The following is a 21,607-nucleotide window of genomic DNA, read 5'->3' as shown; positions in this document are numbered from 1 at the left end:
ATACTTGGTATGTTTTGTCAAAGTGGTTGAATATTAGCAGTTTTTCATAGTTCCGGTTGTGCGTTTACATTGGTTTTGCTACGGGGTGGAGCGGCTGAGTTTGTGGAGACGAGTACAGTGTGTTATCGCCGAAGCAGCGTTTCATACGCCGGGAAACAGTTATTTGCTGAAAAGTGAGGTTAAAAGTGTTGATCTGCGCACCACTCGGATAAAGCAGAGTCTTGAGGATGGTTCCTATGGGGCCCGGTGTAGGTCATGGTGGACATCCGCCGGTCCACCAGCCTCCAATACAGAGTGCTCCGTCCGGACCAAACACTTTATCCACAAACAGCCAATCAAACAAATCATCAACAACAGTGGTATGTTTACAAATAGCGATCAGTCGTGAACCATGCATTCATGTCGGTAATTACCTGTTTCTCTCTTCCAGAAGCCTAATTACACATTGAAATTCACTCTAGCCGGACACACGAAAGCTGTTTCAGCTGTGAAATTCAGCCCAAACGGAGAATGGCTTGCCAGTTCATGTAAGTTCAGCCATTTGTGCAATTTTCATTTCCGTTTGGAAGAGAGTTTGGGTTGGACGGGGGACCGCTGCGCGGGAATTATCAATTAGATTCGGGTTACAATTCATCTAACAAGTAAAGGTCGCAGTGGTGGACGGTAGGCTTGCGTGCTCTAGTCGCTAATTGGTTGTTTATTGTTTAGAAACGCATCACCCAGTTAGAGGAGAATCAGGGTTGAGAGGGCAATGGTTGTTGATGTTGATTGTTGGACTCTGGCTTCACCGATCTTTTTGAATTACATTTGTCGTTGTGGCGAATCTTGTTGATCGGCTCATGTAATAATGCGGTACTTCTATTAGTTGCATGCGTTTTTCCATTGAATATGAGACTTGTCAATCTACGGTTCGATTTGCTCACCTCTTTCCCCCCGTCAACTGAATGGATGGAATTTGCTTTGATTTTCTTTCCTTAATTCAGACTAAACGTTCATTTATTGATGTTGCGTGATTATCCTACTTTAAAACTAGCATTGGTATAATTTTTATTGGCAATGAAGCTTTTACAACTGCTCGGTTTCGTCAAGCTGATTGTCACCATTGGAGGCGATGGGTCTTTCCTGTAAATACCTTGCGGAGCTAGCCATTGCTGCCTTTTTTTGTGTAGCCAATAACACCGATTACTTGCTTCGTGGAGGTGGTAAGCAAATAATCCAATGGGAATATCTAGCAATTGCCCTTGCTCATGCACCGCCGGATGGGAAAAGTACTGAAACCTCACAGATGTGGCGATGAAACCCTTCTTATATAATTTGTAAAATGGGGATCATGCCATTCGCACCCTAGCCGTTTCCAGTTCCGCCCTAAAAATTGGACACCGTCCGGAGCCCGCAGTGTGTGCGACGCTCTCACCAGACGCGCCACGATCCGTGCAGAGAACGCAAATTTCGCTTTCATTGCAGGTCTTCGCTTGGCGACCTACTTGGCCGCATCTCCGGCATGCTGTTCTCCTGTCCAGTCCTTTGCAAGTTGCTGACGTGTGTCCATAGTCAGTTCGACGAAGACTCCGCCAGCCCTTGTTTTCCGTATAGAGAACACCTCTGCTCCTATGTTTTCGGGTTTCATCCTGTAGCGGATTTCACTAAGAACTTCCGCAAATGTCTTGCCTTCCGTCGTCTTAATGATCAGAGCCGGTCTAGTCCTTTTTTCCCTCGTCTTTTTTGCTACTGGATTTTGGTTTGCAGCCCTCTTGTCTTTGGACAGACGGGTCCCTGGCGGCGTAGTCTGTTGTTTCCGTTTATCCCCCTTTTTTTTGGCCCAGGAAACTACTTTGATAAAGTCTCCTTCAGGCACATCGTCTTTTTTGTCCTCTTTCCCCAGTTCGCTTTGAAGTGGGCTATCTGCGGTCCGTTTGGGGTAAGCAGCCTTCTCAGTGGGGAGTGCGGGTATTTCTGCTGTCCAATCCATCCAATCTTGCGCTGCTTTTCACGTTCGCCTGTAGAAGAAGATCCGATCCAATAGTTCTGCCAGTTCTATCAGCCCATTTTTGATGCCTTTGCTGACGTTCCTCTGGTGGAACGTCGCCGATCGCATACGCTCCAACACTACCGCGCATTTTCTGATGAGCCTTTCCTCTTCGGCTCTAACTAGAACGGACGACTGCACTTCCACTCGGTTCGTGTTTGAATCCACCTGCTCAGGACTAGCGATTCTGACTGGTGCTTTTTTGGGAACAGCGGCACTACAGGGTATTGGAGTTGCCTTCCTCGCAGCGTCAGTTGCGTTACTTAGTAAGGCTTCTTGTTTATTTGGGCGCCCTGGTATCACATAGGGTATTTCAGGCCTCACTGCCTCTGATCGCTGCGGTGAACGCCTCATTTTTGTGCTACGCCTAAATGCACTCAGCTCTTCCTCCTTCCGTGATATTTTGTGAATTTGTTTTGTTGGTTTTGGTTTCTTGGCCGCAGTAGTAAGGAACGAGTGTACCTGCAGCTATAGCTAGAAGGTTAGAACTACTTACTCGGACACCTCGGGATCGTCACACCTCGTATCGTAAACGACTACTTAAAGGTTTCTGACGGCTCCTGAAGGGGGAGAACACCTCGTAGATGGAATTGAGCAAGCGTTAGAAATGTATCATTGTTATAGTAAGTGATATCTTTCCGTCTTCAGTTGGCGGGACTTCCATCATCATTATCTACGGCGCAACTACCAATATCCGGTCTCGGCCTGCTTTAATAAAGTACTCCACACATCCCAGTTTTGCGCCGAGGTCCACCAATTCCATAACCCTAAAAGCTGTCTGGCATTTTCTTTTTCTATCATTGATATTGCCCTTATAGAGTTTCCGGCCTGGATCATTCTCATCCATACGGAATAGGTAACCCGCTCACCGGAACCTGTTGAGCTGGATTTTATCCACAACTTCACGGTCGTAGTATCCCTCATAGATTTCATCGTTATGTAGACTACGGAATCGTCCATTCTCATGTAGAGGCCAAGAATTCTTTGGAGGATTCTTCTCTCGAACGCGGCGAAGAGTTCGCAGTTTCTCTTGCTAAGAACCGAGGTTTCCGAGGAATTCATAACGACTCGCAAAATCATATTCTTGTACAGTAAGAGCAACCCTACGCGGAGTTCATCGTCAGAGTTGTTATCGGTTATGATTTTCTACCTTAGATAGGAGAAATTTTCAACGGTCTCAAAGTTATCTTCCTATCTTCATTGTTTTCGTTTGAATATCGCGATTCGATTTTATTCGTTCTTTGGTTTTTCGCACTGATGTTGGCACCACGTACTTTTTCTTGCCTCCATTAATGTGCAACCCGAGATTTCGTACCGCTTGCTCGATCTGGATGAAGGTAGACTGTGTTTTTTCCATGATGTCAATATCGTCAGCGTAGGCCAGTAATTGGGTGGATTTGAAGAGGATGATGCCCCTCCATTTACATCGGCATCACCGATCACTTTCTCCAGGGCCAGGTTAAAGAAGACGCATGTTAGACATCCCCTTGTCTTAGACCGTTGTTGGTGCTGAGTGGTCTTGAGAGTGATCCTGCTGCTTTTATCTGGCCTCGCACATTGGTCAGGATTAGCCTAGTCAGTCTTATAAGTTTCGTCGGGATACCGAATTTTCTCATGGCCGTGTACAGTTTTAACCTGACTATGCTATTATAGGCGGCTTTAAAGTCGATGAAAAAATGGTGCAACTGATGTCCATATTTCAACAGTTTCTCTGCTGCTGATTTGCCTGAAGAGAAGCCTCTTTGGTATGGGCCAATGATGTTCTGGGCGTATGCTGCTATCCAGCTTAGCAAGATAGTGGAGAATATCTTATATATGGTACTTAGCAAAGTGATATCTATATAATTGCTGCACTGCGTGATATCCCCCTTTCTATATATAAGACAGATAATGCCCCGCTGCCAGTAGTCAGGCATTGATTCGCTGCCTTATACTTTAAGCATCAGTTGGTGAACCCCTTGGTGTAATTGGTCGTCTCTATATTTAACCAGCCATTCCATCGACTCCTGGGGGCTTATCTTGTTAAGGCAATGAATTGCACAGTCTGTTTCTTCTATGCTTGGTAGTGGCAGTATTTGCTCATCGTCTTCAGTTGGAGCGACCTCCAGTTCGCCGATATTTTGGTTGTTGAGCAATTCATCATAATACGGAACCCATCGCTCCAATATTCCCATTCTGTTGGAAATCGGATTTCCCTCTTTGTCTCGGTGGGATGAGCATCGAAGTGTATAAGGCTTGGCAGTGATTTGATGAGGGTGATATGCAACAGGCGGGTCTCATTCGTCCAGTTAGCAGGTGGTCTATCGCTACGATCATATGAGCTTTAGCACGCTGTACGGTAGATGCGAGAGAAACTGGTGGAAATGTTTTGGGTGGCGTCGGCTTTTGGCAAATACTGCGTAGGGGTGACCCTAGTTGTCAGGAATGCTTTTAATTCAGCTAACTGGAGTCATCGGGCGAATCTGACGCTTCGCGGGCGTACTTTTGAAGCGGCTGCTGGTTCGTCGAAGGCCTTCGGTCTCGACAAGGGCGCCCACTTGGGTCCGCCTCGGACGTCAAGTATGAACGAGTGCTCGCCTCGTTCCAGAACTTTAAAGGGGCCCTCGTATGGTGGTTGCGGCGGCTTTCGAGGGGCGTCCGCCCTGATGAAGACCTGGTCACACGTCTCGAGTCCCCTGGGAATGCTGACCTCCAATGTCGCGTGTCTGGACGGTGGAGTCGGTCGCATCTTCGATACCGCGTCTTAAGCAGACGCAGCATGTCCGAGTCATTTAACCCGGCTCTGATGTCCAGAACAAGATCGGCGGGGAGGCGTAGATTCTCCCCGTAAGTCATCCCCGCTGGGCTGGCCGCGAACTCCTGCCGGGCTGTACGGAGGACGAAAGGCAAGAACCGCGACCACAACGGATCGTCACGGCCCATTACAGCGACCTGCAACGTCCGATGTCAACGTTCCATCATACCATTGGACTGTGGATGATATGCAGTAGTCCTATGTCGTTTAAAGCCAATGAGCTTTCCTAAATCCGCGAAAAGAGTAGTATCGAATTGCATCCCTTGGTCCGTGGTGATAAAAGCTGGAACACAAAAACGCGGAAACCATTCTCGACAAAGGGCCTCGGCACATGACTGCGCCGTAATATCAGACAGAGGTATTACTTCAGGCAACCGGGTAAACCTGTCGATGATTGTGAAGCAATACTTGAGTTCGTGCGAAGCTCCCAAAGGGCGGTTGATGTCGACATGGATGGTGTGAAAGCGCTTGTATTGACCAAGGGAACACACCTATTTCTTTTCGAACGTGCTTGTTGATCTTGCACTTCTGGCACGCGAAGCACTGTTAGGCCCAAGAAATTACGTTTTGTTCATGAATGGCCAGAAATATTTTTCGATGACTAACCGATTCGTCGTCCTCATGCCTGGGTGCGCAAGATCGCGAATCGTGTGGAATACTTCCCTGGGAAAATCGGCCGGAATGAATGGCCTGGCTCCCTTATTTGAGGTCTCGCAGAGTAAGTAAGAGTTTGAGCCGAAAATAGGAAACTGCTTGAATTTATATTTGGAATTTACCATCAGGCTCTGAAGCTCTGCGTCGTCTTTTTGTGTCTCGGCGATTGCCGTATAATCGACCGAGGCGGGGACTTTGACCTCCGAAATTCGAGACAAAGCGTCTGCAACAACATTGTCTTTACCAGACACATGCTGGATATCAGATGTAAACTGGCTGATATAACTCAAGTGCCTAAGTTAGCGAGGGGACGCTTTGTCGGTCTTTTGTCTAAGCGCAAATGTAAGGGGCTTGTGGTCCGTGAACATAGTGAACGGTCTGCCCTCAAGGGAGAAACGGAAGTACTTTATAGCGAGGTAAGCGGCGAAGAGTTCACAATCGTAGCGAGTGACAACTGGCACACATCGGTCGAAGGCCTGGCCAATTCTCGTCCCTACGTACGATCATCGGGACCAGAGAACTTAGCCTGCCGGGACGTCGTGGGACAACTAACACCTACAGCAACAACAACACTTGGGATGGAGAGATTTGTATCGGAACCAATACCTAACGTCAACATCATATCGATCGCTTCTATTGTGTTTATGGCAAGAATGGTATTTTTACTTACCGACTGACGAGCCGTAACGGACAATTAATTAGTTGTACAAGAAATGACATCAACAATGGTAAAAAGGCCGCTCGATTCATACTCTGATGCTATGTATTGAGAAATGGGTCGACTGAGAACTCCATTCCTTACGGGACGAGACTTTCGGCTACCGAAAACGGACTATGATTGGTTTCTGAAATGTGCGCACGCTCTTCGATAACGGTAGTGAGGGTGCGGAGACTGCCCCCTTCCTTCAATGTGTGCGGGAATTCCAGCGATATAAGGTAAACATTTTCGGCCTAAGCGAAGTAAGTGCGACTCTGGAGAGTACTCTTCTTCTTGCGGCAGTGTGCTTTTGTGTTCAAAGCACACTGCCGCAAGAAAGCCAAGAGGTGGCAAATGAGAATCCGGTGTCGGATTGCTTCTGACTTTTACCGCAAGGCGCGCTGGCTTGGTATGGGGGACTTGTGCTCGTGTTGGGTGATCTGAATGCCAAGGTGGGATCTGACAACACTTTGCTCGGATACGTGGTGTGGGTCTGTGGTCTTGGGGAAAGCAATGGTAATGGTGGTTTGTTCGTGCATTTCTGCAAAGTCCACTGCCTCGTTGGTGGTACATTGTTCGAGTACAGAGCCTGCCATAAGGTCAGGTCAGTTGGATTTCAACTGATCGACGCCGATCAACAGTAGATTTAGGAGTTGTGTTGGATGTGCGTAAAAAAAGAGGCGCCGACATCGGCTTCGAAAGGGATCACCATCTGATAGTCGCTTACGTTCGTTTGCGTATTGCGTCTGCCACTTCTCGCAGGGTTAGAGAACTGCGACCCCCTAAGTTTAATATCGACCGCTATTATGCCCCAGCTGTTAGTTATCTTGCTGATCGAACAGTAGATATATTGAGTGAGCGATATTCTCATATCGATGAGCATTGGGCCGTCATCAAAAGTGCTCTTTTATCGGGTGTCACGTCCTGAAGAAGCATCTATCTGGCTGACTGCGGAATCGTGCAAACGCATCGATGAACGGAAGGGGTTGAAGACTCTACTGACCGCTGCGAGCTGAGAGGTGAGATGTTCAGCCTAGTGTACGACATGACAAGAGAGAATTTGCTATTGCACTGGTCAGGGAAGTGAAAGATGCCGCGGCATCACATCAGCATTTGGTTGCAAACTTTTCGATTTCGAGATGCAGAGTATCGGCTCTGCTCTATGCAGGAGGGGCATTCCGGAGAAATTAATAGCTATTATCAGACAGATACGATGACGCAAAATGTCATGTGCTGCATCAAGGTAAAAATTCGGAAGGATTTGGGGTTCTAAGCAGAGTCTGCCAGGTTTCATTTTGTCACCGATATTATTTCTTCTTGTTATCCGTGACGTTCATTCTGCCTTGCCCGGAGGAGACGGAGAAGTTCAGTGGAGCATTACATCTTTCCTCAAACACCTCGGTTACGCTGATAGAAATTTGTTTGCTCCCTCATCGGGTCATGGACTGATCAAATGGACTAAAGATAAATACCAACAAAACAAAGATTCTCAGGCTGATAGGTCATCGCACTCTTTCTATCTGGCTCAATGGATAGAGCATCGAAGGCATGGGCCAATTTATATATCTAGGAAGTGCAGTTTCTGAACTGAATGTCACTCGATGCATGAACAGCGCTAGATCCGCTTTCCCTACCTTGTCTAAAATCTGGAAATACAGTTTTCTAACAGGAAGATCAAGTTAATACTGTCCTGTCCTGGTGTTCTTTCTGGGTTGCTATATGGGAGTAGCAAATGGAAAGTGAACTTCCTCTTAAGATTTCCAAGTCTCCGTGGACACCTGTCTGCGACGTATCATCGGAGTACGCTGGCCTGATACTATTTCAAACAAAAAATTTGATCGACGCATAGGTCCGTCACCCGTGGGTAATGTGATCGGAAGCTTGATCAGTGGTAGTGGATAGGTGTCACATTATACGGAGACAATTCCATTCCTCGTTATGCCAGAATCCACTCTCGTAATATGGCCGACGAATGGGTTATCGCAAGAGCACTTGGCATAGAAGGAAGAGTACGGGCATCTCAGAAAGTCCTGAGGGGAACTGAAAAGTATTTCACCGAGCCATGAACGATGACCGATAGGAGTGAATGAGGCGCTATACACCATCATATTTAATTCTCTTGGAGTCAGTGTCTGGCTTATAAAAAACTGACGTAGTTACTGAAAATTTGATTACGTCTCTACCTAAGGATTAATTAGAGCTTAGCGAGAATAAGAAAAATTACAGAAAGCTACAAGATTTTCTAAATTGGTTTTATTCCTTGCTAAATTCATTTAGGTAATTTTTTAACGTGGGGATCTGGAAACTTAATGGCCATACTGTGATTGTTTACATCCCCAACTATCATATTTGACCCTCAACGCGAATCTTCACATATAACACATAATTAAAACGATGGAGATTACCTTATTCTGGCTCAAACTTTGTTTTAGTTTAATGGATATAGATTGCAGGTGGTGCAGGAGGTTTGTCTCTTCTATGTGTAGTCATATTCTGCACAAACCGTTCAGAGGTGGTTAGACTTGACTTGATTTTACCGGCGTGCAAGGCTTTGTACACTTTCGAGGGCTTAGGGAATAATCCGATGGGAGAGATTGGGTATTTAGTGGACTCCATACCCGTAAAACGGTTCATCTTCCAAGTCTACGCTAAATGACAAATGGGAGTTGCTGTCCCAGCATCCAAAAGAGCTGTTCAATCACAAATCGTTGGATCTGTAACAGTGTTTCGGCTGAAAAGACGGTGGAAATTGTCTGGTAGGTTAAGAAACACTTTACCTACATTTACCATGAGGCCATCTTCTCCGACATTGGAGACGGAGAAATTGGCAAGGAAACGTGCCCCGGCAACTAGACAATTAGGGTACTTGGCTGTGATTTAGAGGTTGTGAGGGAGATACTTTTCTCGCGGGCTTAGAGGGAAGTGGTGACGAAATGAATAGGGGTGGGAAAGCTGGAGCATCTGTATCAGTGTATAAACAAGACACGCGGAAATCGAGCTATTAGCAGAAATTGAAAATTGGCGCTGAAAAAATATTGAGGCTATGGGGTCGTTCTGTTTCTGAGCGAGAAGGCTTTATCGCAGGCCACGAAGAAGATTCGATCACCAGAATGCCGGGATTTTCGAAGTAGCATTGAGTTGTCTTCTTTGAAGAGTAAGCAACAATTATACAGGGAGCTGTGGCTTGAGGCAAACACGAACTGCGGGAGGACTGCTTGTAATTATGAACAAGGTACGGCATACTTTACAACCATACATCTCCACACCTTAACTGCTCGCATCTAGAAGAAATTACGGGAAATTTACGGATGTGTTGAAAATCACAATTGGCCGTCAAGACAGGCCCAGAAGGGAGATCATTGATTGTTCTTTTGTAGTAGGTACGGTATGACGGAGTGCCCGTCTTCACGTTAGGGAGGAGGAAACAGGTTTTGCAGAGGATATGCCGATGATTGTAGTTGGGAAGTCCACCGAACTCACCCTTCAACAATAGGAACAAAAAGAATACTGGAAGTTTCAGCTTCGGTCTTTGAACTTTTTGAGCATTCTTCAGATCTGGTCTTTAACAACTTCATTTGTTTTCTCTTGCTCCTGTTTTGAGGACAGAACTTTGCAAATAATTTCGGTGTAATGGTTACTGCAGAACAATTTTTTGACGCACAAAATGCACCTACGCTTACAAAATTCGCAACTACATCCTTGTGCTCTCCAGTATACACTTTGTGCATGTTCAATCTTTTAACTTTTCTAACATATTAATCATTTGTGAGAATGAGAATACTTCCCAGTCGTCTTTGATTAATGATTTCATTCGGTTCTTCTTTCTTATTTCAGCGGCCGACAAACTCATTAAAATCTGGGGAGCATACGATGGCAAGTTCGAGAAAACAATCGCTGGACACAAACTAGGAATAAGTGATGTAGCATGGTCCTCCGATAGTCGACTATTAGTGAGTGCCAGTGATGATAAAACCCTAAAAATTTGGGAACTCAGCTCAGGAAAATGCCTGAAAACACTGAAAGGGCATAGCAATTACGTATTTTGCTGCAATTTTAATCCACAAAGCAATCTTATTGTATCGGGCAGTTTCGATGAGAGTGTCCGAATTTGGGATGTCCGAACTGGTAAATGTCTGAAAACTTTACCGGCACATTCTGATCCCGTGTCGGCGGTTCACTTCAATCGTGATGGATCGTTGATTGTGTCTTCGAGTTATGATGGTTTGTGTCGTATTTGGGACACGGCCAGTGGACAATGTTTGAAGACCTTGATTGATAATGACAATCCGCCTGTGAGTTTTGTGAAGTTCTCGCCAAATGGAAAATATATTTTAGCTGCCACATTGGATAACACATTGAAATTATGGGATTACTCGAAGGGGAAATGCCTGAAAACGTACACAGGACATACAAATGAAAAATATTGTATTTTTGCCAATTTTTCTGTGACCGGAGGAAAGGTGAGTTTGAGGTCTTTTATTGCAATCTTGAAATATTTATATTTTAAATTCAAATTAATATACCATATGCGAATTACAATCAATTGATTTACTGATGCTGGGAAAACAATCCAGAAATCCGTATTTTTCTTATAAATGGGTCTCTTCTGTATTCACAATCATGACGCTTTGAAATCTCCTTTACAGTGGATTGTATCAGGCAGCGAGGACAACATGGTATATATTTGGAATCTACAAAGTAAAGAAGTTGTGCAACGACTTCAAGGACACACAGATACGGTATTATGCACGGCATGTCATCCAACAGAGAATATCATAGCATCGGCAGCCCTTGAAAATGATAAAACCATAAAACTTTGGAAGAGTGATACCTAAAGGAGAACGTATTTCTTAGAATAAAAACTTCTTTTTTAAATAAACTATTGTTAAGATCTTCTAATTTTTTGAATTTAACTACAATCAATAGAAAGTAATAAATATTATGCCTATTTAAGTAGAGAATAAGGGAAAGTGATGTCTTTTTATGGGATATTGGGGCCTAGCCGATAATTAGTATGAGTGGTATGAAGACCTTAAGTGAACGTTATCGGAAGGAGATTATGGAATTAATGGGCGTTTGCAATGACATCATTTCTTCAGTTAGTCAAAAGATGAGGCCGGCGATGTTAGTGGTCTCGACACTCCTTGTGAATCTTGTGGTTTGAGAGCCACACCGATGTCGAGTCAGACCTGAAAAAGGTGGTGGTGGCTGCCTCCAAATAGCGACTTTGTTTTATTCGTGCACCAGCTGAATGACGCCAAATAATCCCCAAGGCCAGAAGTTAGTTTAGTTGCTCTTTGGCCATTGTGAGAGCCAGTTAGTCTCTAAAGAGGCCATCCAGCGCGACGTATATATCCAATTGTGGGTTGGAATATGAGACAGATTAACTACCGTTTCTTTGTTTAAAGCTCGATGAATTCATGTGAAATATTATGTTTGACACAAAGGTCTTCTTGAGGCTAGTCAGCGGAGCTTTTGACGGAAATGCTAGGAACTGACGTCAGAGGTTTGAAACCTTTTGATGTAAGGTTACTACAGACACGATGATGTAACCGATCTATCTCTTTACCTGAAGCGTTCTCGGCCTTCGTTGTATGTCTACTTTCAAGTTAAAGAGATAAGCTGGCCCAAGCATTGTTACTTCCACAATCCTTACCCGAAGATACAACCTTGAGTTGGGGTCGGGTAAAGTCAATTGACGCTGGCCGGATATAGCAGATCCAACCACGAGCTCGGACCCTGTGGTTTAGGGAATATGCACTACCCTGATTGTAAAGTGCCACTCTGTTCCACGTGTCCTCGCTTTGTAGCATGACTCTTCCGCCTACAGCCTTAGCTTGTTTTCGATTGAATCACGACCGCACGTCTTTAGTGAGATGCGCGGTCCATCTACTCTTGGATTCTTTTCTTTACAAACTACCTAATGGAGAACGACCAGAGAAGCTCCTGTTTTCGCCATTACTGCTGGCTCTAAGACGGTACGATAGGTTTACACAACTGTCAAAGCTGCGCGTATTTGTGAGGCGTTTATGGTACATTTACTTATTGAGGGTACCAGCCCTTACTGCGAAGCCGTGAAGGACGGGTGGAACCGCTCCAATTAGCAAACGTCACCTACTGGATAGGGGACCTCAAACATTGGCCATCAGTCAGCAAATTGTAAATATTCTAGTTGCAGTCGTGACTGCGGTGTTCGGAATCTGCCGAAGAAACTCATTTTTGTGTCTATCATGCCGACGTATTTCACTGCTGGGTTCGACGAGATTTCATCAACCTGACTCTGGACAGAACAGGACTCTGCGAACCTTCCCCCTCTCCTTCGGGTTTCTCCAGAGTTAGGGAGAATCTATATTTAATTATCTTGCTGCATTACGATTAGTGTTCGTTGAGTTTGTTTGATTGTGCTTGCGGCCAGTGTCGCAGCATCATTCGGGTATCCGACTAAACCTGATTAGTGAGGCATCTTGAGTCGTAGCACATTATTACGTGAAGCGTTCCAAAGGTCCGGACCAAGGATGACCCTTACTCTACGCTGTCCTCTTTCGGTTTATAAATAGTCCCGCGATATTTGCAGAAGATAGCTTGGAATATGGAAACAATTTTCCATCGTCTCGTGCATGTGGCAGCACCTCGCAGAATTGAAGGTATTTCTTAGATTTAGCGTAACCAAGAGCGCTCGTTGGCAACAGCCACTTGGCCACTTCCTCAATCGTACAATTGTGGATTGTTTCGCTCTAAAACCATGTTATTTTGGTAAGAAGTCTTCCATAGCACGTATTGCATCAGACAATCTTGGCTTAATGAGTTTCTCAAGCAGCCACGAAACGGTATGCTGACGGCGACCCGTTGTTTTCGCCTTTGCTTATCAACACGAGCCTATCAACCTTCTACCCGGAGGAAAAACACACGCGCTTTCGAATACGAGTTGAACGCTAAGTAGCAAGCCGGCGTAAAACTAGCTTCACTACTTCGTTGGAAACATCATCCGATCTGGTGCTTTTTTACCCTTCATGGACAAGACCGCGTCTTCCAGTTCATTTATGTACAGTAAGGAGAGGGTATTCCTCAGTATCCCTTCTCTCACCGACAACGTCAGTTCGGATTGGATGGACAGGAAAAAGTATTGTTCCTGAACGAATTCTTTTATCTTTACTGTTTTCATGAAACAGGGTGATCGAAAAGCACCAACTATTTTGGTAACCACTTTATACTTGAGGCCCCTTGGGTTCCTATGTCATAGATAACTTCCTACCAGCAGCTTGCTTTTGCCTGTTGATTTTGTGCCCGGGGTTCTTTTTCGCTCTCTTGTAATCTGAGGATCTAAGGGTTACCTCATATTGACCTTTTGCGCACTGTGTTTACCCACGAAGCCAGAGGCAGTTTTTTCGCAGACTTGCATTTTCAGCCGTCCATTAGTACACAGGTGACATCCCGTGACGGAGTTTCTTTTTTGGCTCTAGATGTATTGCAAGCTCCGGTGATAAAGCTTATTATCCAGTTCACTATCGATTCAATTGCAGTTCTTCTATCCGCGCCCGGATCCTATGGCTCATTTACCCTTCTTGAAAGAGTCAGCAAATTTTCCCACGTTGATTTTTCCGACGTTTCACCTGGTACGTATTTGCTGGACGTTAGAATATTGAGAGGAGCCATTTGTAACTATGAAGGAAATGTACTGGTATTCACTGGCCGTGAAATCTCCCAGTACCTATCTATCATTGCACCACCAAAACTAAGGACTTCGTAGCAAAGGTCACATCAGCGATAGTGACCTCGCAACCAGCGCAATGGAATGTCGGAAAGCTCTCGATATTAAGACCCATCCTGGCAATCATCTCTATTATGTGTATGTCCCGAGAATCTGGTTGAGGCATGCTCCATTCAAGGGATCTGGTATTGATGTGTGATTTGAATAATGCCCACCAAAGCGCCGAGCCTATTTTTGAAAAGTAGACATAGATTCCTTCGGTGGGAGGTATGTCTGCTAAAAAATGTCACCTCAGCACAACGCATCCAAACGAAGCCATCTCATCGGCCATGAGCCCGCATTCGCAATTTGACCCTATATGTGACCCAAACGGCTGCAGGACCAGATATATAGGCATACCGCTATGGTGAACTACCATCTTGGTATTGCTCGCTGAGGAGCAACAAGTCAGCTTTTTTTGCACCATCTGGAATACCAAATCGTGAGCAGTTGCCTTCCTATACATGTTTGTTTCCAGGATGTGGATTATGGTGTTTAACTTTTCACTTTTTGGAGCTGTTTTTTGAAGACCTGGCACTGCTTGGAATCGGAAAGATTTGCCACATCTTTGTTTTGCAGACTGCAATCCTTGCAAGGAGCACAGCCTTTTTTGATCTGGAGTCGACACCTTGGCGTTGCACACAGTTGGGTAATTTTTTTTATTGCTTTCTCCACTTCTTTTTCGCGAAACAGATCAGATCTCTTATTTCGATGGTGTACATGGGGTCTAAATTGGAAAACCAAACCAGCATTTTCGGGACTGTTTTCGTATTCTTCTTGTCTGTCTCCGATCTACTTCGGCAAGCACACCGCCGGTTCTCGTCCGCCAAATACATTTGTTGTTTACCTCAGCGTCTTCTGTTTTAGCTCTTTTCATTCGACATGATGAAAATGGCCTTTGACCGTTGCTTGTTCCTTCTCTTTTTCTTTGGTGGTTGAGCTTCGCTTTGCTAGAGTGGAGTCGCTATCGTCGATATCCAACTTACCTTGTTGTTGCTGTTTTTTTTCCTTTTTTCGACCCTGCTTGGTTTGATTGGTTACTACTTCGCGGAAACTACACCTTTTGTCCCTTTTTATCAGTTGTCTGATTACCCACTGGCTGGCTGAACGTAATCCTTCTCTCTGGCGGTCTTACGGGAGTTTCGCTGGTGTGAGATAAATTCCAGGAGTTCATCTATCTTCATTATGCAATTTTTGACACCCATAGAAATGTTTCACGGGCTGTTGGTAGCAGCCTTCATTCTCCAGAAGATCGTCCCGCACTTCTTGAGAAGGTTCCTTCCTCTGTCCCTGTCTTTAGGATAAGGTCTATCCTCACCGGTGAGATCTTTGCAGTCACGTGCTCTGCTAAATACAGCAAGAAAAGATTGCCACCGCGGTGGAATAAAGATCTGCCCAGCCTCAGGAAGCTGACCAGGGAGATTTTCACTATCTGCCACAGGTACTAATATTGGCAGATATACAAGGACTGCCTGAAGAAGAACTAGTCGGCTATCAAGATTGTCAAGAGGCGGTCCGGGTTAGACTATTGTCAGAACATTAAAAGCACTAGCGAATCTGCAAGGCTCAAAAAGATTCCGGGGAACGAACATAGTAGCCCATCCTTTCCTAAAAAGTCGGAAGGGTCCTGAATGAAATCTTTTGTTGCAACTCTGGAGCTATTGGTACTACTATTGGTAGCTAAGTGGAAATTAGCACGATTTGTACGAAGACCTTAAGTGAACTTTACTGGAAGGAGATTATGGAATTAATGGGCTTTTGCAGGGACATCATTCAGGTCTTAGAAGAAATGAAAATGACAATGGACCTTGTGATGCTCTTTCACTGTGAAGGGCTACCCACGAAAGTGGAAAGAGGCTATAAAATATAGAATAGTTTTCATGATCAGACGCAATAAATGAAAGGGTTGTTTTCCAATGTGGTGGAGGTCAGAGAAATGTTGAAAAGATATATTAGAAACCAGAACAGCTACCTCGACTAATTGTTGATCTAGAGGCAACTAAAATCGAACAATTCAAAGTATCTAATTCACCTTCCACTCTGAAATCATTTATTTCAACTAAGATCCGAACAATATAGTTACAAGATACAAATAAATCCGTCCAGTTTGGAGATGCTTCAGTAAACAAGAGTTCGGTATCCTTTATTTACTGGCCCCGCTTGTGAACGGGACAAGGGCTGAAGAAAAAGAAGATTTACTGGCACAGTAAAGACAGAAAGTATAGAAGAAATTCATTAGAAGTGTTTTCAACCAACACTACTACCTGTTTGATACACATCGAAGCGTGTGAGTTGTCCAAGAAGATAACGATCCAAAAAATTTTTTGCCAAGACCTTGCGGCAGTAAAACGGGAAATTTTATTTAGGAAATACCTCGAATATTCACGAAGTAGAATGCTTTTGCAGAAAATGATTCTTTTATAATTTTATGCAATGATAGTAACCCGAGACTAACGAGAATCGTTCAATCACGTCGTTCCCATGCCCAGTTCCTTTCATTGTTATGCTTCCCTATAAAAATACAAAGAGGGAGGGAATGAGGATATCCGCGATCGGTATGGAGTTGCAACGATCCTGCAAAAATTGTGAGAAAGGCGTCTTCGATGGTATGGTTCCGTAATTCGCGCTAACGAGAATTCACTTGCCAACATTGGTCTAAACATCGAAGTAAATGGAAAGATATCAAAGGACCGTCCAAAACAACTGTGGTTTGATAACTCGGATGAGGATTTGAAAGTCTCGTGACAGCATTCAGATCAGGCCTTTGAAAGAACAAAATAGCGCAACCGATCACGACGAGCCAACCCCGCTGGTGAACGGGACCAAGGCTAGAGAAAATTAAGTGTCGAATTCTTCACTTTCTCCTTTTCGAACTGGAGGCGGTCTGACGGATTTGCACTTCGTTCCAATGCTTAATTAAACCTACTTTCGCTCAAAGATTTCATTGGCATTGGTCTTTTTGGCTGGACCTCAGGCTCAAGGCTCATTTCATTCAGCTTTCATTGAACCATTCTTATATTAATCGATACCAATTAGTTCTGATCGTGATAGGCCCGTCAATGAGCTTCGCAAGGATGCTCGCTATTTGCTTGGGCTATAATTGCCTGCTTTTTTCCCATTCCCTTCTTTGCGTTCTAGGCTGCCATTTGTAGCATTTTTGTCCACGTACAATTCTTCCTATTTCTACTTACTAAGTCCCTCATCTCGGAGGGCAAGTATATTAAACTTTTATTCAATACCTTCCTGTTATTCATCTAGTCCACATAAGAGGATAAGGACGCTGGTAATGCAATAGTCCTAAGTAGCGGTGAATTTTTTGGAAGGTTCTATGTGCGTGAAAGATTCATGATGGCCTTGACTTTTTGTTGCTTGAAGATGTTGATTTAAAGCCTGCCACTCCAGAGCACCTCAAAGGGACGACGAAGGTGTTGGTCGGGATCCTTGCATTGATTCTCCTGGAGTCGTCCGTGGCATGTCAAGTGTCCTTTGGTTATCAGGTGAGGTCCAGCAAACTCCTATACTGGCTAGATGACAATCACATAATTCCCAGAAGTCGCTTGAATTCTGATCGTTATAAGACAGCGGTCAGCTAGTCTTAGAGGTCGCCATCCGGCCGAAGATGTGTACCTGATGGTGGGCTGGAACATCAGACAGTTTGACCGCCGATTCGGCCGCAGGTGATTTCCTGTGAACTATGTCGCTCGGGCCTGTTGAGGCAAGTCAGCGGAGATGGTGATGGAAATGCTAGGAATTGGCGTCAAAGCTTTGAAACTTTGTGATGTGAGGCCGGTGCAGGTATCGATTAGTTGTTAATATCAGAGAATAATAAATAAATTGCAATTGGAGAAGATGTCCAGGCCTCCAACACCGCGTGGACGCCGCTTGCGATTAAAGTGCTATTAAAGACTTCACGTTTGTCTAAATTGGTTGGGTTGTATGCTGTAAGTGCTATATGTACCAGTCGTTGAAAATTTAGCTGCCGTTGAGGTAAAGACTTGACGCCAAGTCGTGTGAAACTCCTGAAGTACGTTCCTGTGTGGTTGAGAGCTTATTAGAGATAACGCTGCTACTGGCTTTTTTGGCACTACTTGATCCATTAGTGCGATGTATGTTGATTTCTTGTACCCTTGATACATTACCTCAACGTGGTTCAGCAAACATAAGGTATCCTGAATTCTCTCCTCCTCTTTCGCCTTATCAATGCCTTCAGTATACAGTACTACTCTGCTCCATGTGTCTTTGGTCTACATCATGGCCTTTTCTCCGACAGGCGATGGCTCTCCCACCTTCTGCAAAAGAAAAATTTGTGGCAGGCATCATCCACGACATACTTGTAAAAAATATAGTTGGTTGATCTTGACTTTCCGATGGGTACAGTTATGTCTCGGTGCCTTAAGGTACCTGTCATGTTGACTTAATTCCACGGTCCTTTGAAGACATGGATTAATTTTGTGGCCACAATCAGAGCCACTCTGAGACAACCACAACGGTACCAGTCTATACTAAGTGCATTGCTCAGTTTTTTCAAACTGGTGGATGCAAGATCTACTTAAATCTCTACCGAACTTTGGAGTGCGACAGGCGCGTTGGAAGGCGATACCACGTTTGAGACCAGAAGGTCTCTGTTCACTTGAACGTAAACACAACCTCCATGAAATTGTCACTATAACCAAGCTGAACGTACATGAGACAAGAATTCTTCTGAAACATTTGTATTCAAGGGCTATCCCAGTTCCTATGATACCAGTACGCTCCTGGTAAGGTTTCGTGACCAAATGCCACTTCAGATGAGTCTTCGCGCAGACTTGGGTCTGATCGTCCTGATTAAGTCTGGGAGCATTCGCCTACGGCTAGCAAAACATAGTGAGTACAGCGTTTCCCGGTGCTACAACAAAGAGGTCTTCCTTGACCATTTGGTTCTGGTTTGGCCGACAGGTTTGATGCCCCGTCTTTCTCGCCGCCACCTCAGAGCACCCTCGACTGTGTACAGATAAGACTGAGCAGCTGAATTAGGTTATAGTCAACTTCAGGGCGCTTTTGATTGGATCACATTTCCACGTCTTCGATGAGATGTGCGGTCCATCTATCCCCGGATTCTATCTTCGAGGATTGCTGCCATGCACTGAGATTGCAGGCTTTTTCTTAACAAACGGACTTTCCTTATTTTCCTCTTCGTTTCTAAGGTATATAGACGTCTTCTGGAGAGCGAGACGATATGATAGGCAGATGTAATTTTCAAAGCTCCACGCCGTTGAACTTGCGCTAAGCACTTACGGCACACTTGAGGCCAACCTATACTGCGGAGCTGTAAAAAACGACAGACTGAATCGCTTCCACCAGCAAACAATGCCCACTGGAGGAGGGATCTTCCACATATCAGCCGACAAATTGCGAATATGCTAATTCCAACATTGACTGCGGTGCTGCAGATTTCTTCCTCGTGTATATCACTATTCCGAGGTATTTCACCGCCGGCTTCGACAATATTATGATTTTTCGAACCTGAATCGGGAGGACTCTGGTAATCTTCTCCCTTAGTTTTCTTCAGGGTTACGGAGAATCCTTAGTCGTCCATCTCTTGACTCGCCGCATCACCGTTCCCATTGTGCGTTTGTTCAACCATGCGGGCGGCAACCGTTGTCGCAATATCATCCGCGTATTTGATTAGATGCCAGTCGTGAAGTATCTTAAGTCGTAGCAGACTGTCGTATGAGGTATACCAAAGGTCCGGACCAACGATAAAAATTATATCGGTCGTCACGAGGAGCACCACTCGTCGACAGTGAAATCTGTGTGCCTAAGCTGATCTCATCACTTGGACCTTTTTCTTAAACGCACCAATTGTAATGAAATCCAGCGCCCATCCTTTATATCGCTTCTCCCACCTTTTCTTTGTTTGGGAGACAGCCCAGATCCCATATCTCGAGGATGCACACGGATTCTAGGCTAGAAAACCAAATTACAAGGTTAGACAATTAAGTAATGAGGCTGATTTTATTGCCGCACTTGTAGTAAACCTGCAACCTTCAAATTCCCTTCCCCTTCCACGGCATCTTTCTTCTCTCCATTGATATATTCATCATCGCTCTAGCTTGTTTGGTTCGCCTGCTATGTCGTAGACGTGTATTGGTCGTGTTCGTCACCAAAATGGAGAAACGAAATCTAGAGCAACGCGTTGCGATAAAATTTTGCGCCAGATTAGGCGAAACAGCTTCGGAAACGTACGCTAAAATTGTAAAAGTGCATGGTGATAGTGATCTTATTCGTGCCCAGGTGTTTCAATGACATAAAGAGTTTAAGGAGTGGCGTGAAAGCGTGGAAGACGAAACGCGGTGCAGGAGACCAGTCGAGGTGCGGACTGACGCGAATGCGCAGCGTGTGCGCGCCCTAATCCGTTTAGATTGGCGTTTAGCAGTTCGAATGTTGGCCTCGGAACTGGGTGTGAACCGTGAAACAGACAAACTTTAACAGACGATTTCGAGATGAAAAAGTTGTGCGCAAATATGGTTCCAAAGCACCTTTCTGAGGAGCAAAAGCAGCATCGAATGACCGTCGCAGAAGACTTTGGAATAAATGGAAAACGATCCCACGCGGCTTGATCGATATATGTCACCCTGTGACTTTTTTTGTTTCCCTAGAAAAAAATCGGTGGTCAAAGGAACCCATTTTAAGTCAATTACGGACATGTGTCCGGATAGCTGAGTGGTTAGAGCGCAAGGCTGTCGTACGGAAGGTCGCGGTTCAAATCTCACTGGTGGCAGTGGAATTTGTATCGTGATTTGACGTCGGATACCAGTCGACTCAGCTGTGAATGAGTACCTGAGCCAAATCAGGGTAATAATCTCGGACGAGCGCAATGCTGACCACATTGCCTCCTAGTGTACCGTTACGGTCTTAAATGAAGTGCTCTAACACACTTCAAGGCCCTGATCCAACATGGATTGTTGCGCCAACGATTATTATTATTATTACGGACATCCAAGCGACCGTGACGAGTGTACTCGCGGACATCCCAGTCGGAGCGTTTCAGAAATGTTACGAAGAGTGGAAAACACGCTGGAATCGCTGTATAGCTGCCCAAGGGGACTACTTTGAAGGGGATGACAGAGTTGTAGAATAATTTTTAAACATACGGTTTTTATGGAATCAGTCTCATTACTTAATTGTCTAACTTCGCCTCTGGCTTCGTATTCATATTGTCACTCTTCGATCCGATTTCGACAAGTACATCGCTGATTCGGGTCCGCAGGATATTTTTGCCGTTTACCTCAGCGTTGTTTTATTTAGCGTTGTTTTGGATTTTTAGACGAACTTCCGCGAGAGATCTCCCTTTATTCGGCTTGATGACAAGGATTTGTTCCTCCGCTTTTTCTTTGGCTCTGATGTTATCGTCATAGTTGATCTTGACTTTGCTAGATTGGAGTCATTGCTATAGATTTTCAATTTACGGGCTTTATTTTCACCTTTTTTCGACGCTGCCTGGTCTGTTTGGTTACTACCCCACGGAATTTATACTTGATGCGTCACTAACGGTAGATCCATGCTATTTTCTGCTTGTCTCCTTTTATCAGTTGTCTGTTCCTCCCCTTGCGGGCTAACGCTACCGCGTTTTGCGCAGCTAGCGGTGCTAACTTCTCCCTCAGCTCCTCTCCGGCGGTCTTAATGGAGTTTCGTTGGTCCCGATCAGGA

At 44.9% G+C, this 21,607-nt stretch overlaps 1 protein-coding gene across 1 annotated transcript; it reads left to right on the top strand.

Moving 5' to 3' along the window:
• LOC119655138 (protein will die slowly) lies at window positions 1-11,141 on the top strand. Its single transcript, XM_038060873.1, has 4 exons — window positions 1-359; window positions 431-527; window positions 10,006-10,631; window positions 10,818-11,141. The coding sequence occupies exons 1-4, from the start codon at window positions 228-230 to the stop codon at window positions 11,004-11,006; spliced, it is 1,044 nt and encodes a 347-aa protein (XP_037916801.1). The 5' UTR covers window positions 1-227; the 3' UTR covers window positions 11,007-11,141.
• Window positions 11,142-21,607: the final 10,466 nt, after the last annotated feature.

The sequence above is a fragment of the Hermetia illucens genome, chromosome 4 (genome assembly GCF_905115235.1).
Source record: "Hermetia illucens chromosome 4, iHerIll2.2.curated.20191125, whole genome shotgun sequence".
Classification (NCBI taxonomy): domain Eukaryota; kingdom Metazoa; phylum Arthropoda; class Insecta; order Diptera; family Stratiomyidae; genus Hermetia; species Hermetia illucens.
This window is presented reverse-complemented; position numbering and strand designations above follow the sequence as displayed.

Excerpts from the sequence above, each read along its gene's own strand:
- LOC119655138 (XM_038060873.1), top strand. The coding sequence starts at position 228 with ATGGTTCCTATGGGGCCCGGTGTAGGTCATGGTGGACATCCGCCGGTC. Across the intron at positions 360-430 it reads ACAAATCATCAACAACAGTG|AAGCCTAATTACACATTGAA; the intron begins GTATGTTTACAA and ends TCTCTCTTCCAG. Across the intron at positions 528-10,005 it reads AGAATGGCTTGCCAGTTCAT|CGGCCGACAAACTCATTAAA; the intron begins GTAAGTTCAGCC and ends TTCTTATTTCAG.